Below are 27,271 nucleotides of genomic sequence, written 5' to 3'. Positions count from 1 at the left end.
TGATCAATGGGGCACGTCCGATTTCATACATGGTTGCTTCTGTGAATCTAATTTAAGTTATTCCTCGCAGCTACTGATCCATTAAAAGGAAATCAATGAGCACGGCTCGGGCGACAGACTCAGTCTGCAGTCCTCTGCATGGAAAACAGACCAGCAGAGGAACCACCACTTATCAAACACCTGCTGGACCATCAGAAGGGGCACTCTCTGAATTACTTCTCCTGACGTTTGCTCCATTTTGTCTGCTTAACATCTGGAGTTGTATTTACAAGCAGCGTTGACATACTGAAGTCACACACACACACATTTCCTTATACTGAATGTTATCCATTTATTACTCAAAATAACAGTTTCTTCCTACTAAAGATAGAAGATCAGGAGAATAAAACATGCAGTGACAAGATTCATTCTGAAAAACCATCAACACAGTCGTGGAAACATCAACGAGAAACTTTTGTTCCTCCTCTCAGAATGAAAACATGTTTAAAAAATAAAATACCTCTTCAGAAGGTTAAATCGTACAGAAAACAGATTAATGAACAGTTTAAGCAGTTTGTGATTAAAGTCACTGGCTGACAAAAAGTTTAACACTTGTAAGGACCACAGCAGCGTTTCTGTGCATTTCATCTCCAATACTCATACTTGGGATTTTCATGTTTTTCCTCCAGGCAGCCACTGACACATTTGTTTAGTTAAATAATCTTTTACATATACTGACTTAAAACTTGAATATCAAGTCTGCTTAAATGTTTCTTCATGTTATCGTTGCAGGGTAGCACAGAGTACTTTTCAATTCAGTCGGCAACTTTATAATATACGTTGATTATCATCTCGATAATGTTCATTTTGACGGATTATCTCAAGTTTCTGAAAATGAATCTTCCTGCAAGTGAAGAAAAAGAACATGTGGCTGTAAAAAGGGAAGAAAAACAAGAAAAATCTACACTTCGGTTAATGTAAAGGGTCAGTAAAGTATTAAGTATGTAATTTATTGTAAATGTGATAAAACACACAGAAACGCTGGTTTGGTTCAACAACAGATTTGATTCAAAATACTGAACTTTTTTTTTGCAAAAACAGGTGCATAGGGTTTCGAGAACAAAAGTCAGTAACTGTATATAAAAAAGACGATTATTCCTGGCCTACTACCACTGAACACAGAAACCGTTGACTGTTTCATATTCCTATCAGGAAATCTTACCCAAACAATTTTTATAAAAAATCAAGCAAAGGACCAGCATTGTTCTTAAAATGGAGCTGCAAGAAACAAGCTTTCTACAAATGCTTCAGGGGACGTTACATTCATGTCAAAACAAACAACTCTTTTCTTGACAGATGAACAACTCCGGTCCATCTGACGCAATGACGGATAAGAAGGGGAGCAGATACTTTTCTAGCGTCCTCCTGACTTGCGTCCAGCCCAGGATCGTGACCGAGAACGTGAACGGGAGCGCGATCTTGATGCGGACCGGGACCTGGAGTGGGATGGGGAGTGTGTCCGTCGCACCTCTTCCTCAGTGTAATGGGAGGTTGATGCTGGGTTGGCGTTTTCTCGTGGGGATGCAGATTTCGAGCGTGATCGAGATCTTCCTCTGGACTCTCTCCGAGGCCTCTGCCTGTATCTGACAATGAGACAGACAGCCGTAGATACCTGTTGATCATTTGGACGCTTCTGTGATGATCTAAACTTCTCAGCACTGACCATAACTGTCCACGTGTCAAATATTAAATGTTTTTGTTCAGAAATATGATTCAACTCAGGTCAGACATTACCACGACTAAGACAGAGTGAGAGTAACAAACCACCTCCTCTAAACAGGTGTCAAAGACAAGTTGTACCTGTCGTCCTCACGGCTCCTGCTTCTTCCTCTTCCATACATCCGTCCACGAGATCTGCAGAAAGAAATGAAAGGTTATTTTCCTTTTCCCTTGTAAGGAAACATTACAGTACAACAACTGTGAGGAGGAGTAAGTCTACACTGACAAGAAAAACTCACTCTCGGGGACTCTCTGATCGTCTGCGATGGCGATCATAAGACGGGCTGCGCGATCTGTATCGGTCGTAGCTGCGGCTGCGTGAACGTCGGCGCCGGCCGTCTCGGTCGTAATCGTCGTATCGAGAGGATCTGCCCGGAGAACGCCTCTCCTTCGACTTCATCTGGTTTGGTGCTGATGGGACAAACAGTGATTAAAGTCATTACTGTTTACATTTTTTAGTACTAAGGAGGACCACTGTAAGAGCTGGACTTCATTACTGGTATGTGCAACAAATATTGAAATGCAATGTGCTTTCTTACATTTCAGTCTACAGCAAAAATACTTGCTGACAGACTCCAAGTATTTGTTTGTAAAAAAATAAACTAAAGTTCAACACTCACTCTTCCGGTCACCCTGGGCGAACTGGATTTCAATCTGCCGGCCACACACCCACTTCCTGTCCAGGCTGTGAAGAGCATCTTCTGCATCACGCACATCCTCAAATATGCTGGGTGGTTAAGGGTTTGGTTTGCTCTCATTTTTGGAAAGGCCACACAAATTCAAATAAAAAGGGTTTTTTTTCCCTTTCAGGAAGGTAAAATGAGCATAGGAGAAAAGTTTCTTCTTGAGTAAAATACTGAAATATCAATGCCAATGTACTTTTATGAAATCCACATTTTTAAGTGCTTAGTTCATCAAACATTTCTTTAATTTGTGTGGCCTGATTTTTAAGGAAAACAGTTAAAATTACAAATTGTAAATGACTTAATATGGTATAACAAGGGGGGGAAGCAACAGACAAATACACATTCAGTAGATCTTTGTAGAGATAAAAGATGAAGCAAGCTTTGCAAATACATCAAACAATTGTCTGAGGGATCACGACTACAAATATATAAACAGATCAAATACATTGATTATTAATTAAATTGCTTCAATTAAAATTAAAATGTCATCGATATCACAGGGAAAGCTGATTTTGTTGCCATGTCAAATTTGAGGAATTGTCTTGGGAGGATACAAAATAATTCAGACTTGTTACCTTTGCCCATGCTTGACTTTGAACTTCATCTTGATCTTTACACTCTTTAATCGACTCCCACAGAGACTTGGGTTTCCTGCTTGCCTTTTCCTCTTAAACCTTTTTTCTTTTCCCAATTCTTTGCCGCCATATCCAAGCTTTGTCTCCGTTCCCTTTTCCTCTTCATGCTTTACTTTTCTCTTTTCAACCTTTTCCCTCCCTCTGATCCTGAAGGTCTGTGTGACTTGTCTTTACAGCTACTCTATATGGGTCTTTGTTACTCTTTGTGGCCGGTTCCACAACTGGATGCTTTTACATTTTCTGAAGCAATAACAGAGAAATATGTGTGTTAGATATTCAGTCAAATTATTTGCAAAGAAAAAGTCATAAAAGCACATCTTCTCTGCTGAAAAGAAATTAAAATGTGTTAGCAGGAGAACAAACACAGTTAAAACTCATTGGGAAAGGATATTGAATGTATGCAAATCCTCTTGGTTGACGTGTATAGAAGTCAAGTGGGATGTAGACATCTACTATCGGCCCATAGCGGCCAAACTCACGTCGCAAATCCTCAGGCCTGAACACCGTAAATACAAGTATAACTCAACTGACCATCATGGCCAACTCTACCTTCATCATCAACTAGTAACAGCTGGGAGAGCAGCTAGTGAGAGGACTAAAGGGACACTTCACCCCAAAACACAATTTTCTGACTTCTTACCTAGCGATCTGACCAACCACCTGTCCACAGAGTTTGTGTTTTCTTTGCTTAAATTTAGCTGTTTCTCAAGAACATTATTTATTTTACAGTATTGTATTTTGCTTTGCACCGTTTCTGTTGTGTTTTGGGTGTAAACTGGCCCTTTAAACAGGAGTAATTTGTAAAATATGGCCAGAATTTAAAAGGTGCTCTTTGCTAGCTATCCTCTGCTGTAGCGAGCTACCGTTAGCAAATTAGCTCATGGCTCAGTTAGCCGCGGAGCCAGTGGTCCTACAGTCTGGCTGTACAGGGAACTTGGATCACTGAGGGTGTCACCACGGGCGATGGGGCCCAGTTCAACTGGATTTGGCCATCTGAAATTAAACACGGCTGGACACCGAACTGGGACTGAACACAGCCTTCAATGTTGACTAAGGTCAGGGGATACAGTACCGAGGTGATTTACAGCCACTCTGTCCAGGACTATGACTTTGGGGACGAGAGGACACGACAGGCAGCGAAAATGGCGTGTAGAGCTAGAATATTTACACTTCTTACTCCGTGAATTTAGTGTTTATTTTGACCTAACTAGATGTGCTTTGGAAAGACAAACCTGGACTATTTTGGTCAGTTTTATTTAGTTTCTGTTGAGTTTGAATTCAGATGGTGTACGGTTGTATTTTTTCTGTTCAGTAAGGAAAATAAAAGTAAGTATTTCATTTCTTGACATTTTAACAGCTGAAATTATGAATGCTAACAAACTCTAGCCTCTTGTGGTACAAAGAGGCAATAGGAGACAGGACGGGCAGGGGCTAGCTGGTTAGCATGCTTACTTCAGTAGACATCTATGCAAAACAGTCCTAGACATCTTTGTTTTTTTACACACTGTTGATAATGTTAGTCAATTTCTGGCCATATCTTCCAAATTGCTCCTTTAAAATACGTACACCATTTTGCTCAGCATGCAATTAAACCTAAAACCTGCTAACGTTAACAAGTCTATAATTGACATAAGCAGATGCAGCACTGTTGCCACAGTCAGGTTAGATTCATGCCAAATGTTTTGAGTTTAAACAACCTTTCAGCAAATAATATCTAGATCAATGTGTCACGACAATGAAGAGAGCAATGCAGATTTAGATCAGCACCAACATGCTTTTTCTAACAAACACACAGCGTTAAACAAATGGATAGATAGTATGCAATCTGATTATTATGACAACCTTACTGTATATACCAAGTTATTAATACAAAATATATTTTGTTTGGGAAGTTGGTTCCCTTTTAGACCCCTGTACAAACAGTAAATACACTTTTATGTCACCAAGTTTGTGATCTTTGACTATATGTTCGTTTATTAGTGCTATTAGGGACAGCTAACATTAATAAACAACAGATAAAGTTAATTTAAAGATATAATAGCTACCTGAACAAACGTCATACATGTCAACGCTGAGCTACTGTTATCTAGGCTTATTAAAGATAAAGTCCAGCCAAATGAAAGCCGGTTTTTAAACATGGGTTAGAAGTCTTTCATCTGCAAATAAACAAAGATATTCACTGAAACACTGTTTGAGTTAACGTTGCGTTGTTAGCTTTAGCTAACGTGAGCTAATTTATAAACAAGAAACGGTGCACGTTCGACGTGCAGCAGAAACGCGATGCTAACAAAGAAACGCCCCCGAGGCAGATTGAGTCTCAACAAAACATGCCAATATCACAGTTGCTGTTTTATTTTGACCGTCAAATGTGATTGTGCAAATACACATTTCTCACATAAATCGCCTCTGCGAGCTTTAACGTCACGTAACTCCGACGAAGAGGCTAAACTTAGCTGCTAAGCTAGCCCCAGCTAGCTGCCGTTATTGTGAGCTGTTAGCGTTAGTAGAAGATGTTTGGTTCTGATGGCGTCTGAAAGTGGACTCACCTGGATTCATCGGAGATGTTTCTGACAAACAAAGACGTGTTTGGGGGCCTCATGTATCTGGCCATACACTAACACTCACTCTGTAGAAGAAATGTTTGTTTGTTTTTTAAGCAAAGGAAAATCTGCAGAGAAAAATATGTGCGGCGCATGCGCACTGACAAGGCGCCTCTTTCGTTCTTCTTCGCAAACGGAAGTGAGGCAGTTGAAACCGCGCAGCGCCCCCAGCGGCCAGACACAGACACCGCAGCACCGGCGACAAGACAACAGGCTGCAGACTGACTAACATAAAATAACTTAATGAGCAGAGAAAGATAAATAATAACACAGATATGAAAAACAGGCAAGGGGCTAGAGTAAATTATATTTTGAAATAAGTGTTCAAAGTTTTCTGGCATTGGTGTTTTTCATCTTTTTAGACAAAGTAAATAAAATTAATTCTTAAGTTGATTCCACGATTTGGCAAAGTGATGTTTTTGTATATTGTATTTTGTTACAATGAGGATATTATTGATTTGAAATTCAATATTTTTGTTTCTTCTTTTTTAGCAGAGAATAAATCTGTATTCATGGATTTGGTTCCCTTGCATCATTGTTTGTCCAACGATGTAAGGATTTGCATAACTTCTGGATTGTGTCACAGGTATAAAACAAGTGCTCTGTCATTTTTAAATCTTTATTCAAATCTTGTTCTAATGAATTGATTTAAAGGATAGATTTTGTTATGTTTAGCGGGAACTGGAAATTTGAGGAATTTTGTTTTTCAAGCCAATATTTCAGATTTTTCATAGTTTTGTAGTTTGAGTGTCTTCCTCGACAAACCAGGGCATGTAGTATCAGAAATGTCTTATTGCACCTTTTTTGTTATTAAAACAATAATTGAAATTATGGCTATTGAGTGTCGATATGTGATCTTGTTTGATTTTAATTGTCTGTTGGGATTTTTGTCATCAACACTAGACCGAATAAAAACAAACACGTTTTTTATTTAATCGTTTAATTGTATTCATAAATGTTTTATTTCCAGACGGCTGCTGCATAAAGCTGAGAAGGTCTGAGAGGGATCCACGAGCTGCCATGTGTTGATCAGACTCGTTTGCTTCTGCAAATGAAAGTTACAGAGCCGGCAGTGATGGTCTGGAAAAGTGAGGAAGCAGAGACAGTTAGAAAGCTTATTTACATAGAAATCTCTCTAATATTGAACCTCTCGCTTCAAAAAAATTACAGCAACTGACCTCAACCATTTCCTCCCCTTGGATCTCTCTGACAGAGGTGAACTTTCCAGTCTCAGTAATCAGCTTCCCGTCCTCCTCTCTGACGGTGCACTGGTCAAAACAAAATAACACCGAATGGGCCAGTGGTTCTCAAACAAACAAAATGTTTACACCTATTTGCAAACATTAAATTATTTTTAATACAAATAAAAAAAATCAAGTTAAACTGCCCCAAACTGCCAGAAGTTTAAGACACAGAAGACACAAATCCCTCCTACTGTACTGATGAGTAAACCCAAGTAAACTTTCTTTCCTGTCATTTATATACAATTTTGAGATCTTCGCATGATCAGCTCACACACAACTATCAACTTTCAATAGTTTGAGGCTTGAATTACCTTAAACTTCCTTCCATCCACAGCTGTTATCTCTGACTCCTTCCCGATGCTGAAGGAGTTGGATTTGGTGCAGACGGCAGTCTTCATTGTCAATTTGAAGTCTTTGCCGTTCTGCTCGATCACTATCACCGGCTTGGCGTCCTTTCTCATTTTCACAATCATTTCAGGAGCACCTTGAAGGCATATTTAAAGGAAAATGTGTTATTTATGCATGCACAGGTGAATAAATCCTTTACGAAGACATCCTTACCTACTACTTTTAAGAAATCCTCCAGGTTTTCCTCATGATAAACTTGCCAGGTGCCGTTGAAGTCCATGCCTGCTGCTCGTGTCGACTGCTGGAGGATGTTTGTGGTTCTTGTTGTCATAATCGCATCACGCACGCTGCTGGTTGGCAGGTTGGGGACTTCAAACTCCCTGTTATTTGGACTGGAATTTCCAGTGAGAGCATCACGATCAGGCTGTCATGTAACATCTTTATACACCAGAACAACAGGTGTGAAGTAATGTGTGGATGAAATGTGGCACCGGATACCAGGAGGGAGCATGTGAAGCAAAATCACAGCACATTAGCACTGAATTTAGGCAGTGACACCTTTATTAAAGCTTTCCTTCATTTCACAAATATGACTTCTTTTTTCAAAATATAAAAATACTTCAACTGGCGAACACAAAGAAAGCAAAACATTTTAAGGCAAACATGTGCAGGCAGCAGAAGCTCAGGCAGTTCAGTGCTGTGATATGAAACAGTGATTCACCTCTTTAACCTCCCGATAAAAGTCTCAGAGCATGCTCAGCTACCAGGAACACAGATTTTTGTAAAGCTTCGTCACACAAGAAGTCGACAAACTCGATCACTGCTGGAATGTTACTGAAGCTCTTACAAGTAGAAACACTTAAGCTTACAAAACAGTTAGAAATGGAGCACATGTGGAGCACAATCTGGACAGAAACACTTATTTTCTTTCTGCAGAGGGCATCGGTTAATACTGTGCCATGTTGCAGTCCCTGAGAAAACATGTCAGTCATGCAACGATGTTAAATACAGCGCTAAGCTTCTTCACAGGCCTCGGTCTAGTAACGATATTTGCGAGTCGAGTTATTTTAACATCCTTGGATCACCAGATTTGTGCTTTCTGTGTCATCTGGAACACACACACACACATTTTTGAGGCTGATAATACTTTGATTATGATATAGAAACAAACATTTTTAATCAGGGAGTCGTCTCATTATGTTTTTTAAAAGAAGTTTGACCAAGATAGGCACCAGTGTAGAGGAGCTGTGTCCGACAATTTCTGTTTCTGAAACAGTTGATCCGCATTCACACAAACTCCACACTGTTATGGTCGCTGTGCAGAGGCTGAGGCTAGACTGTAACCTGGGTTTGAATTTCTTATGTGCAACGCTATGAGTATCTTCCAGGAGATACCGTCTGAAAATGTGCACTTTTATTCCCATAATTTAACAATACTGGATCGTCTTTTTGTACGACGGACAGGAGTTTTTACGACATACGAAGTCGTTCTTTTTTAGCATGACACAGCCTTAAGAGTCCAAAACCATGTTGGTGCTCTCGGAGGCGCAGAGGAGCTTCAAACTGAATGATAACATCAGTACGCTAATACGCTCACAATGAAAATGACATTGCTAACATGCTCTTTAATGTTTAGCTGAACAGTTAGCGGTTACTCTGGTGATATACTTCCCCTGTTAGGAGGCCAATTCTTACGTACTGTGCCTTTAATCAGTTTGAGTAATTTTCAAGAAAAGAAGTTTAAATTCTCTGATTCTGGCTTCTTTAATGTGATTTTTTTTTAGTTTTTTTTCCTCCTCTGACAGTAAACTGAAGATATTTGGGTTGTGGACAAAACAAGACGTTCGAGGACGTCGTCTTGGGCACTGATTGACATTTTTCAACATTTTCTGACATTTTCTAGATCAACAACTAATCGATTAGTGAATTTTAAGTCACACTAACTTTCATTAGTTACACTGTTTTTAAATCACCTCAAACATTTCTTTGGTATTTCCTGCGGCTGCAATTTCTTAACAGTTGATGTCTTTGCTGATCTTCGACAGGCTGATTATCGGCAATAATATCAGCCGTGACGATGAGATCAGTTGAGCTCTACTCTATAAGTTTCTGTGCTTTGATGGGGTAAACTCCAACCATCTGGGGCTTCAAGCATGTTAAAACAAGTGCTCTGTCTTTTTTTTTTTTTTTGGTCTGCTTGTTAAGACACAAAATGCTGAGACTTCAGGCTCTGATAAGATCCTGAAATAGCAAACATCCAGTGGTGCATGCTTTGGTAATGTGTTACATGATAAAAATCCTGATGAATGAAAAAAACAACGACATTTTGCATAATCTCATATCACAAAAACATTGAAAAGAATAATACTTTTAATTTAAATTAATAAATATCAAGCTTTGCTACGACTCATTGAGTACAGCAGACGACACGAGGAGATCATGAATCATCCTCTGCTTTCAAGAACTTAATAATGTGCTTCATCACGAGTGGAAGGAGCCGTCTCCCTCCTCCTCCTTGTTGGGACCGGGGTCACTAAGGCAGCGTGTTAGCTTCAGTTGCTCCTCCTGCTCGTCTGGCGCCCTCTCCCTCGGCTCGCCGTCGCCTCTGTCTCTCTGCGAGCTGCTCTGATTGGGCCTCTGGGGCGACTCTCTCAGCAGGCTGACAGCATCGGGAGGGCTGGGACTCAGCTGAACGGTCGGCCCTCTGGGGCTCTCACTGTCGTCGTAAGTGTAAACCTGGTGTTCTGGGACACAGATACAGTTGAGAGACAAATTAGTGCTTAAATAGTGTCTACAAGCTGCGGCTGAATCATAAACAAACTGTTTTTTGGACAAACAGCAGTTTGTGCATCACCGTATGGAGGCCTGAAGCTGCCACAAACAGAAATAAATAAAGAAATATGAAAACGGCTCAATACATTAATTAATCTGAACTTTAATGATAAACATTGAAAATAGAAATTGGCATTCATTCATTTTTAAAATTGATATTTCTGCTTTAATTTTCCTATTTTTATTTCTTAACCTTTGTTAATACAAGTGTAGTATTCAGAACATTTCGGGTCTTTTGGTAAAAGATCTGAAAACTTCCTCCATCACTGGATATTGATATATGAAAGTTACAATCTGTTTGTTTACATAAACAAATAAAATAGAGGAGCATATGAAATATTCCAGATCCCTTAAAGTTGTTTTTGTAAAAATCATGATGATGATACCAATGAGGTCCTGACATTTAACATTTTAAACCAGCGCTCTCTGGTGGACAAACTGTGTGATGGACACCGTTTTGTTACTTCTCAACAAACATGTACTTGTTTTTGAGGCCCTGACGAACGTTTGTTGCTGAAATCCGAGTTTGTTTATGATTTATTTTCATGTCTGAATGTATCCTCATCCAAAGAGCACATCAAACAAATAGTTTGAGTCCAGAAAGCGCTCTGAAAAAAATATTACTTCACTTTGAATCTAAAGCAATGTCAGAAAGCCTATTTCACCATAAACGTAGTTATAGTTGGTATTGTGTGTTTTACTGACCTGATTCAAAGCAGACTTTTCTCACTGACGGTGTTTCCTGGCGGTTTGCAGGAACTGTGAGGTAGTGACTCATCTGTGAAAGAGACACAAAAGTTTGTCAGGAAAGACGATTAGTTGTCAACTATTAAGTTAAACTGCACTTTAGATTCACTTCATTCATTAAAAACAACCAAAAATAAGATTAAAAGAATGAATCAGCACAAACACCTACATCTCTACGTGAGGTTATTTACTTCCACAGCTTTAACACCGACAATCAGAATCACAGTCAGACTCACCCTCCTCTCCATCTCCACCCTCTGCTTCCTGAAGCGAACTTCACTCAGGGTGTCCTCGAACGGGTCGATCAGCAGGTCGTGTCTGCTGTAGGATCGAAGCTGAGGAGGAAAGACATGAAGGACGGCGTCAGAAACAAAGTGCATATTAGTAAAACATGAAAATCTTCCCTGTGTTACCGACCCTCTGTCTGGTCATCTGCAGGTTGTTCCTCAGAATCTTTCTGATCTCCTCCTCGCGACTCTTCGAGATGCTCGGGATCGCCCGTCGTCTGGCTGCTCCTCTTGGCTGGATGTTTCTGTGGAGATACATTTAATTAATTTAATTTAATGTAATGAGTTATTTAACTACGTGACATCGTGAATCGTCCTCGTGACTTGTGACTGATACTTACGACATGGAGACGGAGGACACGACGGTGGGCAGCTTGGGGGCGCTCCCGCTCTCCACCATCATCATGGCCTGTTTCATCTCCATCTTGTTGTAGAAGGAGATGAGCTGAGGCTCCGTGGAGCGCTCGCCTGCGATCAGCCACCGCTTCACGTAGGCCTTGTTGAAGCGGTTCAGCCTGAGTGCAGCAGAGAAAACAATCATTAGTTCATTAGTTTACAAGCTACCTACTGACTTTATACGGACTTTTGGTGTATGCTTCTATGTATATACTGTACACACAACTTTCTTTACTTTACGTAAAGAATTTACGTAATTCTTTACGTTTGGTCCTGGAGCCGTGCACTCACTGTTACTACCATTAAACACATCATTGTATTTTATATACGGTTGGGTGGTCGTCCCTCAAAACCACATTATCAGGCCCGTTCTACTGACTGGCTCATGATTCACATCCCACAAGTTAGTGCTGAAAGACCGATTTCATTTCAGTGCCCCGACTCCTGGAACAAAGTACAGCTCCAAATTAAAATCAATAGTCTTATACCCTTGAGCCATTTCAGAAATGTAATCTTAAACATTCACATTTTTGTTTTAATCAAAAAAAAAAATTACGTGACTGTCTGCATTTTATTTATCTGGCATAACTGCCAAATGTTGGGGTTTATTGTAACTGAATGGTATTTTACTTTATTCCTATTTTTATCAAATGTATCAACTTGTTTTGTAATAAACATGAATGAATAAATGAGAGACACTCCTCAATGATTTCTCCCATATAAATAAAGGTTGATTGATTGATTGATTAAACTAAATTCTTACATCAGATGAGTGAATGCAGAGGAGGATTCAGTCTTACTGGGGTTTAATGTAAGTCAAGAAAATGGGTTTGTAACCACAGCAACAGCAGGAATCTTAATTTGGCAAAATGACTTCCTGCCACTTTGAACATCGAAACATTTGTGCAGGATCATATTCAGTCTCCTTCAGCTTAGAGACAATTAAAGAAGATACAGATTGTTCTTCCTTGTAACGAATTCCCCTCAATTACAATAATTTATTTACAACATATATTATATTTATTATGGTTTTTCTCGATTTTTTTTCTTTTTTCTTTGTGATTTTCCTCATAAAAGACAGTAACAGGGAGGAGACAGAAGTCAAGAAAGTCATACTTGTCTTTCCAGTGATGATGTCCGTAATGACCACAGATGCATTCAATCCCTGTGAGGAGATGATCCAGGAACTGAGGACAAGAAAGAGTTTTTGTTTGTTGATTTTGCTGCAAAACGTATCTGAATGATGAATAATAAACAAAATATGTGACTCCAACGGTCTAAAATCCACATAAAGCTCAAGTTAAAGTCAAGTCAAGTCAAGCTAAAGTTGTGAAATAAATAATTACAGAACAAACCTGTGTGTGAATCTCCTCATTAATTGATCCCTTGTTCTCCTTCTTCTTCTTCACTGCCAGAAGCTCCACCAGAGGCCTGATTGTCATTCCCTGAAGACGAAAACAGAAGTGAGGACATGTAGATTTTGCATGAATTGTTTGTTATGACACACATAAAACACAGAAATGCAAATGTTAGTCAAAAGAGGAACTCGACATCTCTCACCTGCACAAAGACAGTGAAGAAGATGACGGTGATGATGGCGGTGAGGAACATGTGCTTCATCTCACTGTTGGTCAGCAGGAACCCCAGTGAGAAGGCGATGGCGCCTCGCAGGCCACCGTAGGCGACGATGAACTGGTCCTTTTTGGTCAACTTCACAATACGGAATTTATTGATGATGAACGTGAGGCCGACGACGCCTGAAACACGCAGAAAACAACATAACAGAGTTTAAAAGAAGAGGAAGGAAGAGATGAGACTAAATACTAAATACTAAAGTCATTATTTCACCATGTTCTGGCGTACTGACCCAGCACTCTCGATATCAGACAGAGGATCACAGTGAAAATGACGAAAGTCCAGTTCCAGGCGTGAGGACCGGCCACCGTGGAAACACCCAGGAAGATGAAGATGAGCGTCTCGCTCACGCTGCTCCACATCTTCAGGAAATATTTCATTGTGGTGTACGACTTGTGGGAGATGTTGGCCTCCACGTAGGGCCGCATCATCACCCCACATGCTATTAATCTGTTCGAGACAGGAAGGAATCGAGGAGAAAATCAGAAAGGTTTGGCATGACTAAGCCATTTTTTTCCCCTAGATTTTGGAGATGACAGAGTAGTTTTACATTTTGGGAAGCTTTTCCGCTTCCTTGCTGACAGTTGGATGAGAAAACTGACACCACAGACAAGCTGGAGGCAGTTATCTTATCTTAGCATAAAGACTGGAAACGGGGAAACAGCTAGCCTGGCTCAGTCCGAAAGTGACAAAATCTGCCTATTAGCACTCCTAAAGTTCACAGATTAACATGTTAAATCATGTTTTTTTAAAATCTAAACAATTAATAAAGTATAAAATAGACAAGTTTTGGGTTTATGAGGGTTTTGCGCTGACTATTTCTTGGCGGGGTGCAGTGACTTCTCAGAGCCTTGTCAGCACTGCGAGGTTGCAGATATAATGACATGAATAGTGAGTTTTAGTGGCTGTAGCTTAAATACACAGATGTAAACACGGTGCTGTTTTCCTCATCTCACATGGTGAATAAGTATATTTCCCAAACATATCAAACTACAATTTTTAAGAGAAAAACTTTCAACAATCATAAAATGCTGATATTTTATTCAATAGAAATAAATAAAGACTCCCTGTTTCTATTTCCTCCTCAAAGAAGAAGCAAAGAAAAGCCGTCTGAACCATTTCCCAGAGTCTTTTTTTAGCCTGCAGTGAATCATTCATGATTGAAGCATTTTTCTCTTGTCCTGTGTAGATTTGTTCAAGATTTGTTTAACAACAAGCTAAAAATGGAGACAAGCCGGTATATTTCCTACTGGAGAAGAAAAACAATCCCAAACATCGAGACCTGGACTTACGACATGATCCCTGACAGATGGAAAACCTCGGCAGAGAGGTAAGCCATGTAGCTGTAGAGGAAAACAAACAGGGGCTCGATGACTCGGGTGTGCGAGGTGAAACGGGAAGTGAAGGCGCCAAGGAGGCCGTAGATGGCTCCCACCAGGATGCCTCCCAATGAGACCACAAAGAAACAGACCACACCGAGGAGGGCGTCGACCACAGTCACAGTCCCAGCGTGGGAAAACTCCTCGAAGAGGTGATACAGAACCTGCACAGAGAGAAACACATTTCGAGACTTTTATCGCCTGTCTTGTGTTTTATTCAAGGTAAAAATGTCATGAATGTATGGCTTTGTGAGGGAGGTTATGTTCTATGTTTGTTTATTTACAGGACATCTGGATCAAGATGCAAATCCAGGATTATTTTGGAGATTTTTGTGAACAAACTAATAGAAAAAACTGTCAGTTCAACACAATACAGTTCAACAGCACCACTGAAAACAACTGAACTGAAACTAAACATTATAACATTTATGAATGGAGGGTTTATTGCAGGACAGTTGCATTAGACCGCCGCCATTACAATATAAAATGCACCATTATTATAATTACCAATCATAGTAGTGGATGTAGTGGTAACAGCTGCCACATGCACAGCAGATTTCAGCAAGCCATTTTTATCTTATAATGGGCCCATCGGGAATATAAACAGAACTTTAAATAGACAGATCCGAACAAAGACAGAGATGAATTTTACACTGAACTTGTGGCCATAACCGTATCTACATAAAACCATCTGACAAGTTGTCCCAACGAGTGTTGTTTTTTACAAGATTATCGTTTTTTGTAAAATTCTTAATTTTACATTTGATAAGCAACTCCAGCTGTTAGTTAAGTGTCGTGGAGTAAAAAGTACAACGGTGTTAAGTAGCAGAAGTTGAAAACGCTCAAGCACAGTACATGAAAATTGTACTTAAATTCAGTACACGGCACCTTCAGCCTTCACTTGACTCACCACAGTGACGGCGTCGTTGAGCAGCGACTCCCCGAACACGAGGATGTGCAGCAGCTCGTTGATGTGGATCTCCTCGAACACAGCGAGGACAGCCACGGGGTCGACGGCTGAGATGATGGAGCCGAACAGCAGACAGGACAGCAGGTCAACGTTCCCCAAGTTGGCTCCTTCAATCTGACACACGCCGTACATCATCCCTCCGACGAAGAAGGCGTTCCACAGAGTCCCCACCACCGCGAACATCAGGATGGTGCCCAGGTTCTCTGTGAAGGCCCGGATGGGCAGGAAGTAGCCAGCATCGAGGATGATGGGAGGCAGCAGGTAGAGGAAGAAGAGCTTCGAGTCGAGGATGGGGGCATCCTCTTCGATGGCTTTGATGACGCCGCCGACCAGCAGACCAACGAAGATCAGCAGACAGCTCTCTGGGACGACGTTTGACACTCTGGGGATAATGTGAAAACCTGCGGCGAGAGAGAGGGTTCAAATGTTTTAATTTCATGCTCATGAAAACTTAAATCAGGGCGTGTACTCATCAAACTCAACAAAACAATGGCTTAAAGGAAAACCAGAGCTGTGATCTATTTTAATGGACATGATGGACAGATGTAAATCGGTGGTCTTGCTAAATCCAACATGTTCACACTGTGTATTTTTATACTGATGTTTACTAACTTGCTCTGTAACAATCAAATAAACAAATGAAATATGATTTTTTTTCACAACTAAAGAAATATCTTCATGTAAACATTTGCCGAATTTACAAGAAGGCCCAAATAATTAAGAATTTGTGGTAGACAGCATTTCACAATATTTATAGCGTTTCTCCTGGCTCAATAACTCACAAAATTTAGTGATTTTTTAAGGGAGTCTGGGGACTTTCTCCATGGGCAACAAAGGAGTAGCCTATATTGCTTACTGTTTACTGTATTTGTAAAATGTGGCATGTTTACCATCAATAAAATGTTGTCTTCTCTCATAGATTTAGGGTACAAACTGACGCTTTTTATAAGTAAAGAAACAACTTAATGTATTGCATTTAATGCCGAATTCACAAGAAGAGACCACTGATTTAGAATTTTTCACAGCAAAGTGTTGCAAAGTTTGTTAAGCTTCTTCTCAATCATTAAATCTTAAAAACATGTGATTTGTTAAGGGAGTCTGGGGATGTGTGGCCATATGTGATCGGAACACTCAGGACAGATGTTGAGGCGAAGTGTAAACAGTCTGTCAGGGTGAAATAAATCAATATGATGTAAAAGTTGCGGTCTGTAACCCTGACACAGTAGATCCACGCTGAACAACTCTTAGTTTCACATTCGTCCTGATTGTCTCTCAGCTGAATGAGGCCTTGACATTCAGCCTCTCAGTCATGTGACTGGGGGTTCAGGCTGCTGCAACAAACGTTTTCCTGCGATGTTTTATGCAGTCAGTGGTCTTGTGTGCAGTCGTCCTCGCCCCCTCCTCTCCCCTCTGACTCCGTTACACTGGGATCTTTGTTATCGAGCAGTGCATTAGGACAGGAAGTTGGACCGGCCCTCGGAGACAACAGCTGGACGGACAGATAAGAAGCCAGAGAGCTGCTTCGTTCTGCTTAGTCAGCCAACGACAAACTGTAGGACACACTCCTGGAATCAGAATCATGTCTGCACGCTGTTCTGACATTTGATATGGTGGCAAGTCTTTTTTTATGGCAACATTTAATAAAAATTCAGTTTTGGTATCGAGTCGAAACACCTAAATGTTCAGTAAACATTAATCATTAATGAGAACATTAATGGAGACGGAGATGGTTGATGTTTTCCAGCTTCACCGCTGCTTCAGATTTTCCCTCGGCAACTGTAACAGAACACTAATAGTGTTTCCACAGACAGATTCAGTAATGATCCACAAACCGATCTGATGATGTGACCGTCTGTCCGTCCATCTGTAGTCGAAGCAAATGTTAAAGGCTTAGAGTTTAAGTCCAGTCTTGGCAAAGCAGCAGTCTCTATTAAAGAGGTTAAACATGTGGATATTTATAATGTGTCATCTCTTGAATTTGACCTTTAGCTTTGACACAACGACACTCCTCTTGAGAGCAGAGAAGCACGCAATTATAAGGAATTATACTGCAGCCATTTCTCACGTGCTAAGGTGATCTGGGGGACGGATACAAAAACTTTCAGTAAGTATGAATCATTTACACACCAAAAATCTGAATCTAGGTTTAAAAAAATACTGGAAATCTCCTTTCAAGCCTTTATCTGCCGTTACCAATGGTGTGCCGATATTGTCGTGCATCCCCTGGCTAATTAAACAACAACTTATTTATCCTTCCAGAATACTCAATTCTTCTTAAAGACCCAATTTTAATATTTTGATGGCGTTTTCTCTTCAATTTTGGTGACAGAAAAAAAGCCCTTTATCTAGATAAACTGTGGTCTTGTAACCTGTGTGAAATTATTAATACAAATATATAGATTCACCTTACCTTTTGATTGTTGGAAGATCCATGTTATATTTTGGGGGAATTTTGATAAATGGCGCATCTTCTAATCGACTGGAGAGACGGATCAAATGTTTTGCATGACATGGAAATAAAGTTACTACTTTACTGGAGCTGTTTGGCTATTTTTTTTCAAGTATGTTTATGTACGTACAGAATACTACGTACTGTATATGCCTGCCTATGTGTGTGTATGTATATGAAGCGTGCGATATTAATAGAGTTTCTTGCTTGCAGAGAAAAATCCAGCTTTATTAAATGCTTTCAAAACTCAGCAGCTGTTTGTTTCTATATTTAGATGAACATCTTCAGACCGAGTCATAATATATTTATATCTCAATCACAGCTGCTGGGTTTGGCATCCACCTTTGTGCCTCTTCTGTTCTCTGTTGAGCTGGATGACATTTTACCACTTAAAAAAACGAATTTCAGAACCAGAAAACATGAAGCCCACTAGAAGAACCAATTAAAAATAGAGTCAACAGTCTGGATAATGAACACCCTTCAGTTTCTGATAACCCAGCCCCTCGCTGCTGTTGGAGGTGGGAGTATTAATCATTTCGGCTGCAGGAAACCGTCCAATAATTTGACTCATCATGCGTCACTCACCAAGTTTCATCAGCAGGGCCAGGAGGATCCACAGAGAGATCTCGAAGGGCTTCCTGACGTGGTCGTAGTTGAAGGAGAGGACGGGGAAAGCCTTCTTGTGAGCGGTGGAGTTGCTCTGATGATGGGAGTCCTCGTCCGTCACCACGGCCGGATCTCCCCGCGTCTCGTTGTTGTTTCCCGCAACGGCATCACGACTGGCGGAGGCGGCGGAGACGAACACGAGCAGCAACAAAACGCACGCTAACAAGCCCGTCAGAGGAGGTGGACTGCCGGAGCTCCTCCGGGCGGGACGGAGCACAGCCATTTTCAGACGCTTTGACGCCTGAGCTGCTGCTGCTGCTGGTGCCGGTGCTGCTGGTACTGGTGCTGCTCAGCTCTAGACCCGATGAAGATGAAGATGAGGATAGGACGGGAAGCGAGCGAGGTGCGCCGCGGAGAAGCGCGCACTTTTACGCACAAACTTCACAGGAATCTTAAAATTACGCATAGTTGTCGCCGCTGTCATCGGTGGGTGATGGTTTCACATTGACATCGCGGCTCTCACTCGTCTGCTCAGGTGAGTTAAAGTCCGATGGGCTGTTGCGTTTCTCCCCTCAGATGAAACTCCTGACAACTCGCATCAAGTGGAGCCTCATCCATCAGACACACGTCCGTCACGCTTCTTTTTCTTCTTCTGCGCGTTTAATGGCGGCTCGCAACCGTGATTTTGAAAGGGGCATACCGCCACCTACTGTACCGGAAGTTAGCAAAAAGCCTGAGATTGTTTTGAATATCAACGAAAATAATAAAGTTTATGATACGTTTTGTTCAGCAAGATAATCCTCACAGATGAACACCACTTGTGTGATTTTCGAAGCGCAAATTAAGTCGTTAGAAGTAAAAAGCTAATGCTAGGCTATCAACAGACTACACTGCAGTCGCATGACTTAAACGTCACCACCACTAAGCGTCTTACTACAGAATTACTGTACACGTTTTTTGTAAATTAATAAATCTACAAGTTGTAAAAGTCAGAGTTAGAATAGTTTGTAACTAAATACGGACTAGTGAGTAGATGAGCGTCCGTGTTCGCTGTGATGACGTTTAATATCTGCGACAACTTCTGTGGTTTCATTTAGCCACTTGTTAGCAACCGCTGTTTTTAAGATGCGTAAACGCTTTATGATGAAATTCTGGGACATTTAATGATGTATTTTATGTCGTAGAACAAAACGTGTAAATATTTTAAGCATGTGGTAACCACAGACTTTATTTCAGGAATTTAACCGAAAATCAATTCAAAAAACTTAATAGACTTTGAGACGAGGGAACCGGATGTCCAGAAATGCTAAATGATTTCCGGGTTTTAGGACATTTCTCGGCTAAGTTCAGGATTTTACATGAAATGGTGACCTGAAGTCAGACTTGAGTAAAGTAAAGATATTGTGTTAAAATATTACTTAGTAAAAGCAGTGATGGAATGTAACTAAGTACTACTTTACTCTAGTAGGCTACTAAGGTACTTGTACTTTACTTGATTATTTGCAGTCTTTGACGCTACTTTATACTTCCTCTTCACTACATGTATTTTTTTACCCCACTCCGTATATTCAGTAATTTTAGTCACTAGTTACTTTGCAGATTGCATGCTGCATCATTATTTAAAGTAATTTATTGAGAATCGGATAAAAAAGGAATTATGATAAATGGAGTCATATCAGTCGACCCATATACATGTAAATATATGTGGCATTTTACTTCTACTCTTTATACTTAATTACATTTATTGCCTGAAAATTACTTTTGATACTTTAGGACAATTAATGCCAGATACTTTAACTACTGTTCATATGGGTGATTTTCCTTTTTTTTCTTTTTTTTTTTACCAAAGTAATATTTTAACACGATATCTTTACTTTTACTCAAGAATGACTTATGGGTACTTTTTACAACACTGTGTAAAAGTGAAAGTCACCTATTCGAAGAGTACTTGAGTCTTAAAAGTCTTAAAGTATCTGATATTCAGTGCACTTAGTTATTAAAAGTAACTAGTAACTAAAGTTATCAAATAAATGTTAGTATTCAGTTCAGTAACATACAGTTACACCAGCACATATGAAACAATATGGCCTATATATAAACAGAGAAAGGAAGAGGGGGTAAATCATTATGGTTTATCCTCTTTCTCTTAATGTTTAATGTCTGTATTCCTGTCAATGGTTATAATTTACACTGTGAAGTACTGAAGGTTTCTCAGGGGGAAAATACATTGATGAATCATGACAAGAGGGGCCTAATGCCTGTTATTCAGGGAGGATCCGTGTCAATCTGCTCTTCAGTCACAGATCATTTGATTATTTTCATGGGAGCAGCCTCTCAAACATTTCCTGAATGGAATCAGAGACCATTATTAGCTTTTACTGGAAATCTGTGTCTCTGATGTGGACAGTTTAATGATTGGGGAATTCCTTTTTGATATACTGGCCCCTAAACAACCAGTGTGTTGACCTGACATTTGAACTTCTCAAGTAAAGTGAAGAAGAATAAATGATTTAAAATAGCTTCCAGTTTTAGATGAACTCAGAATAAACAAATGATTCAAAGCTCCCCTTCATCTCTGTCAGCCCCCAGCAGAGAGGAATTAGTAAAACCAACAACTGTGGCTGGTTCCCACAGAGTCAGACCTCCTCCTCCTCTGGGTGATGTCTGCTCAATGGAAACATAAATCTAGAGGCTGTTTGTTTTTGACAAGGTTGTAAAAACTTGAAAATATGTACGAGGAAGCTGATATGGGACATTATGAGATTAGACACGCTGGATATGCACGGAAAAGTTTCTCTGTTCACTTATTCTGTTTTAGCCTCTCAGCTGCTTTAAACATTATGATTTGGGGATGCTATAAAAAACAGCAAAGTACGATGATGAAGTGACTTCATCCTTCCATGACTTTATGTACAATCAATGTTGCATTTTTCTAGCCAAAGGTTATTGTTTAAACTTGCATTAGTGAATCTTTTGGCCACTTGAGGGCAGCAGAACAAGCTGCAAACACAGAGACATACTGTACCATCACCCTTTAAGTTCATAAGTTGAACTAGCAAACAGTTGTTTATTTAGCCTACACATCCAGCCGTTACAGATGGAAACATCTGGCTCTTTGGCTGCTAAGTGCTCCACTTTGTTCACCAGCCAGTCGCTAACTGCGTCTTTCTCGGTTTAAGAGCTTTTTTGCTGAAAACAGCTGCCTGCTGCAGCCGAAAGCAACGCTGTGAGAGCGGTGAGAGTGAACTAAAACAGTAAAGATGCGAACCCTCGAACCAAAACAATGAGCTGAAAGAAGCTAAAACACTCTGATGAGATGAACTGTAGATTTTTACATTAAATACATGATCTTTCTCCCTTCTTAAAATAAAAAATCTGATTGGTGCAGACTTTGAAATGCCCTGTCTGAAGAGATCCAGCGTGCCCCATATAAACCACTCCTAAAAACACATGCATATAAAGCTCTTGATTTACGATGCTTTATCTTTGTTTTACTCAGGTTTTATTAATTTTTACCTCCTTGAGTTATTCTTCCTGTTGTCTTTATATTTATATTTGTAATTAACACTGTAATACTTGCTTTTCCTTGTGACTCTTTCATTGTTTACTATGTGTTAAGCATGTACAGAACTTTGTAACTCTGTTTTTAAAGGTGCTACATAAATAATTATCATTAATGTTCATAATAAATTGTAGTTAATTGTTACCGTGCACATTTGAGAGGTTGTTGAATTAGAAAAGAAGAACACGGTCCTTGATCTCATCTGAAAATACTTGACGTTAAAGAACATGTTGACTCCCATCGCAACATCTCGCTCATGTCACAGAATCACTTCCTCTGTCTGAGTTTGATCCACATGAGTCGCTCCGTACAGATTGTGCAGCCGCCCGACAATTTCCCACAAAACTTTTCCACATGGATGAAACCTGAGAGCCACAAGATGTTTTAATGTCACAGAAAACAACTTAAAAACATCAGAATATAGACGTCAGAACTGTGAACATTTTTATTTAAGAATCACATCTATTAAATGTGTGACTATACAAAACAAATCATTCATTTTCATCTTTCACAGACGTTTTGTTTATAACATTTTAGTACAAACATGACATTTTAATGAAACAAACTGTGGATGCCCTGATGAAAACAGCAGGTTATAGTCTGCTTCATAAATAATAAATACTGACGGGAGTGATGCTGCTTTGGGATTTACAATCTAAATTCAAAACATTAAGGTGCAACAGTCAAACAAACTATTTGCTGAACTGGAATATTTGAAAGTAAAGGTCAAGTTTGTGACTAATATCAGAAATACAACAAGGAGCTACGCTGAGATAAATTCCCACATCATTTTATTTAACTTTTATTAGATTTTCTGTGTTTTTTTATGTTTTGCTGCACTATAAAATGCAGGAAATAATAGTGGTTGCAGGTTGAACTATAATCCTGAGATCCTTGTTGACAGATGATATGCAGATTTATTGCATTAAAATAATGAAATGTGCAGTCCTCTTACAGGCAACGAGCACAAAATATACAGAGTTGTCAAATCACAGGCTTATTTTTGCTTATAAATTATGTGATTGGAAAAAAAAATATGTAAATTGTTGTGAATGATGACAAATCATCCTGCTGGGACTGAACAATGACTCACATTTTCCTCCTGGGACACTTAGATTTTCCTTCAACGACACCACAAACACATTAACACTCTCCACCTCCTCCATCACAGACCTTCTCCGACGTACACAAACAAATAAACAAACAAGCCAACAGCCCACAGAGCTGCTCTGGTTTGAGTACTCCTCGCTGGTCTCAGGCGTTCAGATGTTTCAGATGGACTCTCTCTGCCATCTGCCTGGCGCTGTACAGAGACACTCCCATCCCCACTGTGGCCATCGTCATGGCGATGGGGTCGATGAGACTGCTCTGGGGCTGCATGCGGACCTCACCTGAGACCTGCCTCTGCACACAGGACAGACAGACAGACAGACGCAGTTAGCCAACAGTCTGATGAGAGGGAAGTTAAAGCCAGTGTGTAGACGTTTTATGTGATTATGGGAGCTTTCAAAGTATTCTGAGGGCAGATTTTCTTTGTTAAGTGTGACAATCCTGGTAACGGGGGTGGAGATGTACAGTATGTGGTCATGGAGGTCATGGAGTTGTGAATGTGTAGGTTTGGTCTTGTTTTTTACCTCCACCAAGGAGGTTTTGTTTTCACCTGTGTAACGTTTTTGTTAACTTCTCAGGGAATAATGCATGCATGAAACAAATCTGGCGTATTTAGGTGGCTGGTATCTTTTTTTTTTTTTTTTTTTTTTTTTTAATTGTTCGGAATGAAATTGACACATCCATTCTGTATGTATGAACGTATCCTACATTCATACATACATTCATTGACTCACAGACTTATCACATCCTGTTATTTCAGTGGCGTTTAGCGCTATGATAAGTAGAATTAACCCCCAGATAGTAGCATCAGACAGCAGTCCATGTCAACTCTTCACTCCCCCACGAACATTTCACATCCTGCATCATCACCCTTTTGCACGCAACACGAGCTGTGAGGTGGAGTCTGAACAGGTTATATAATGTGACCTCCTGAGACGAGCTGCATCAGCTCTCTGTGAAATATTTATTAACCTGTCGTCGATCGCTGTCCTCCCTCAATTTAAAGCAATTACATAAAAAGACAAATAGTGATCCAAACATTAACTTTCACTCAGTGGATTGATTTATCTGTGCTCTCTAGATCAGAATGAGTTATTATGATGCATCTGTCTCAACTGCAGAGGGACAAAATATGTGATACTATGCATTTGGGGGAAAATGTTTGAAGCGTGGAGACCAGTCAGTTAAAACATAAAGACAGAGGTAATAAATCTGAACTCTCAGTGGTCGAGACCCACCTGGAGGAGACGGAAGTATCCTGGTGTCAGTCTTCCCAGTCTGATGATCATCTCTGCTGCTGGAGCTTCTCAGACGAGCCAACAAACTTCCTGTAGGAGAGGAAAGACTGTCAACACCCCAGCTCAGGTTTACTACGCAGGAAGATGTAGATTCTGAAATTTGTGATGCACCAATAGTTACACTTTTTCTACACTTTCTGTGATGTTTCAATTTATTTGAGGGGAGGTAAAACTGCTCAGTACTTAGTTGAGGTAAAGTCAAACAATTTATCATGTTGGAACTGGTTTTTAAAAAACCTGACTCTGTTTGCAGTGATGGAATGTAAGTACATTTATTCAAGTACTGTACTTAAGTAAAATTTTGAGGTACTTTACTTCAGTATTTCCTTTTTCTGCTACTTTATACTGCCACTCCACTACACTTTGGAGGCAAATATTGTACCTTTAACTCACTACATTAAATTAATAACTTTAGATACTAATTACCAATCAGATTATATTCTGCATTAGAGCCAAATGAGTGCACTTTAATATCCGAATCGGATAAAACAAAAGAAAAATCACTGATGCAGATGATCAGAAAAATGCTGAATACTGGATCTAATAATCAGACAGGATGATAAGTGATCTACTCATAGTGTGAAAAGTAAATATATGTATAATTTACTTTTACTTGTACTTTTTATACTTAAATACATTTAATATCAGATACTTTAAGACTTTTACTCAAGTACTGTTTGCATGAGTGACTTTCACTTTTACCAAAGTAATAATTTAACATGATAACTTTACTTTTACTCAAGTATGACTTTTAGGTACTTTTTACCACACTGCCTGTTTGTCAGAGGATGTAATGACTCAATTTTGAACATATTCTTGTTTAGTTTATCTGCAGATAATTTTGGATTTAATTTATCAACATTAAAGGAAACTTTCTTTCCAGAATTTATCATATATATATTTTAATCAGTACATCTCAAATATTTTCCACTTTTCCACACCTGAATGTTGCATTTTGGATCTACTATCAAGAGTAAAAAACCATTAGATAAATTTTTATCCCTCTGTATCTGGCCAAAAGAGTTATTTGTAACACTATTCTTACACACGACAAAGTTGTTACAGCTTCACTCAAGCAAAAGTTGTTGAAAAAATATCTGTGTCCAAACCAGACATTTCCAGAACTTTTAATTTATCAATTATATTAATTTATTTGATTTAAATTGTATAAAACAACAATTAACTATCAATTTCTTGTACCAAATAATCAAATATCAGTTTTTGGGTAAAACAAAGTCTGTCTCACAGTTTGAAGTTGACAGGTCCTCGGGGAGTTGATCCAAAAAGCGGCACCCAACCTGACCTCCACCTTCATCGACGGCTGCAGCAGCTCAGACAGACGGACAGCATGTGAAGCCTGAACAAACAGTGGCAGCCTGTCGTACTGAAGAGGCTCCTGTGTGTCCCTGCTCTTTTGTGCACTGTGAACATCCCCGTCCGACGGGCTCAACGGGCTCAACACACACTCACAGAGCTGCATGAAAAGCCTCGGCCTGTCAGAGATGATTTGGTCATCCAGCCAGTGAAATGGGTGAGAGCAGGGAGGGAAGAAGAAGAAGTGGCTCTGTGCAGCATGTTGCACGCTTGAGGGAACATGTGTGTTAACGCGCTGCAGCGACTTATGTAACCCGAAAACACAAAAGAGAAAACACTTTTTAAAAACTATCCTGAATGGACCGTTTGGAGGCTGCAGCTGCAGAACACAATGAGAAACGAGGACTCACTTTTACTGGACATAGCCAGACTACATTTAATGTTTTAAGTAATTTAACGGTTGTCATTATGATGTTACATAAGGCCTCAGTTTCCATGATGCCACATTGATCGTTCAGGGTCTCACTGTTCATGTGGCTCTGTTGGTTACATAAACCAATCAAGTATTAATGCATAGAAACATAATTTAAACAGGGTATTTAAGATTATCTTAAACTAGAATTGCACGCAGTAGAGCACGTACCTCCACCAAGGTCAGTCTGCTTTAATTTATCAATGCAACATATTTAAATCCGAAAGATTCTGATTTTTATTTGGATCTGCTTCAATTTCATTCATAGATACCAGCCACCTAAATACACCTGCTTTTTTTCATCAAAGTCCGCGCATTATTTCCTGAGAAATTAATGAAAATACAGAAAAACATTGCAAAGTTTAAGAAAGTGGGAAGTAAGAAAGTATGGAAATGTGTTCAGTAGTTTTTATGTAATCCTGCAGACAGACCAACAAACCAGCAAACCAATAAACAGACCCAGGCAAGTTAACAATGCGATTTGTGATTTGTGGCTGTATAAATAAACTGACTTGACTTGTATTTATGGGTTTAATGATCTGGATGAATGTCATGGTTTGGGTTTTTGGTCAGTTGTTTCCCGTTTTTTGTAGATTATATCCTTGTTTGTCAGGTTTTACTTTCCATTTCCTGTTTTTGTCCTTGCTTTCTTCTCTGTGGCCTGTGGTTTGTCGATTTCGGTTGTTTTTCTCTTTACTTTCCTTTGCCTGCCTTATGTTTCTTGGATTTTGGACGTTGAGCATCAGCTAATCATACAACTCACTTCTCTTGTCTTTTTGTTAATTTTGTTATTCTGCCTTTGTGTCTGTGTTCGGATCCTTGTTTTGATGATCTATGAGAGAATGTTGTGGACAAAAACTTACCAAATCAAATTCTTTAATTACTTTTTATGTGAACTAAAACCTTCCATCAGAAATAAAAACTATGGTTATATGTTGTTTTG

General features: G+C 39.6%; 3 protein-coding genes and 1 long non-coding RNA gene across 4 annotated transcripts; 1 reads left to right on the top strand and 3 right to left on the bottom strand.

The window, feature by feature from the left end:
* Positions 1-306: 306 nt before the first annotated feature.
* Positions 307-5,764, bottom strand: LOC141010588 (uncharacterized). Its single transcript, XM_073483624.1, has 6 exons — positions 5,626-5,764; positions 3,471-3,575; positions 2,379-2,482; positions 1,998-2,169; positions 1,840-1,893; positions 307-1,622 (listed from the first exon to the last, which is right to left on the bottom strand). The coding sequence occupies exons 1-6, from the start codon at positions 5,688-5,690 to the stop codon at positions 1,394-1,396; spliced, it is 729 nt and encodes a 242-aa protein (XP_073339725.1). The 5' UTR covers positions 5,691-5,764; the 3' UTR covers positions 307-1,393.
* A 944-nt stretch (positions 5,765-6,708) lies between these two features.
* LOC141010488 (fatty acid-binding protein, liver-like) lies at positions 6,709-7,705 on the bottom strand. Its single transcript, XM_073483468.1, has 4 exons — positions 7,485-7,705; positions 7,235-7,407; positions 6,858-6,947; positions 6,709-6,759 (listed from the first exon to the last, which is right to left on the bottom strand). The coding sequence occupies exons 1-4, from the start codon at positions 7,600-7,602 to the stop codon at positions 6,709-6,711; spliced, it is 432 nt and encodes a 143-aa protein (XP_073339569.1). The 5' UTR covers positions 7,603-7,705.
* A 105-nt stretch (positions 7,706-7,810) lies between these two features.
* On the bottom strand, positions 7,811-19,292 carry LOC141010487 (Na(+)/H(+) exchanger beta-like). Its single transcript, XM_073483467.1, has 12 exons — positions 18,552-19,292; positions 15,458-15,918; positions 14,461-14,711; positions 13,401-13,618; positions 13,094-13,290; positions 12,889-12,978; positions 12,650-12,720; positions 11,479-11,652; positions 11,268-11,382; positions 11,087-11,185; positions 10,809-10,881; positions 7,811-10,015 (listed from the first exon to the last, which is right to left on the bottom strand). Exons 1-12 carry the CDS (start codon positions 18,853-18,855, stop codon positions 9,753-9,755), a joined length of 2,316 nt encoding a protein of 771 aa, XP_073339568.1. The 5' UTR covers positions 18,856-19,292; the 3' UTR covers positions 7,811-9,752.
* LOC141010489 (uncharacterized) lies at positions 18,584-27,261 on the top strand. Its single transcript, XR_012180187.1, has 2 exons — positions 18,584-19,107; positions 25,791-27,261. It is a non-coding gene; the product is annotated as an uncharacterized lncRNA (long non-coding RNA).
* Positions 27,262-27,271: the final 10 nt, after the last annotated feature.

The sequence above is a fragment of the Pagrus major genome, chromosome 16, assembly GCF_040436345.1.
Source record: "Pagrus major chromosome 16, Pma_NU_1.0".
Classification (NCBI taxonomy): Eukaryota; Metazoa; Chordata; class Actinopteri; order Spariformes; family Sparidae; genus Pagrus; species Pagrus major.
The sequence above is the reverse complement of the archived record's forward strand: the minus strand, read 5'-3'. Positions and strand labels throughout refer to the sequence as shown.

Bases quoted from the DNA above. Each gene is read 5' to 3' on its own strand.
- LOC141010487 (XM_073483467.1), bottom strand. From the start codon at position 18,855: ATGGCTGTGCTCCGTCCCGCCCGGAGGAGCTCCGGCAGTCCACCTCCT. The intron at 13,291-13,400 runs GTCAGTACGCCA...TGCGTGTTTCAG, and splicing joins TCTGATATCGAGAGTGCTGG to GCGTCGTCGGCCTCACGTTC. The intron at 10,882-11,086 runs GTGAGTCTGACT...TCTCTTTCACAG, and splicing joins GGGTGGAGATGGAGAGGAGG to ATGAGTCACTACCTCACAGT.
- LOC141010488 (XM_073483468.1), bottom strand. From the start codon at position 7,602: ATGACAACAAGAACCACAAACATCCTCCAGCAGTCGACACGAGCAGCA. The intron at 7,408-7,484 runs GTAAGGATGTCT...TATGCCTTCAAG, and splicing joins GGATTTCTTAAAAGTAGTAG to GTGCTCCTGAAATGATTGTG. The intron at 6,948-7,234 runs GTAATTCAAGCC...TGTTTTGACCAG, and splicing joins TGGATGGAAGGAAGTTTAAG to TGCACCGTCAGAGAGGAGGA.
- LOC141010588 (XM_073483624.1), bottom strand. From the start codon at position 5,690: ATGGCCAGATACATGAGGCCCCCAAACACGTCTTTGTTTGTCAGAAAC. The intron at 3,576-5,625 runs GTGAGTCCACTT...TACGGTGTTCAG, and splicing joins AACATCTCCGATGAATCCAG to GCCTGAGGATTTGCGACGTG. The intron at 2,483-3,470 runs ATATCCTTTCCC...ACCACCCAGCAT, and splicing joins AGAGGATTTGCATACATTCA to ATTTGAGGATGTGCGTGATG.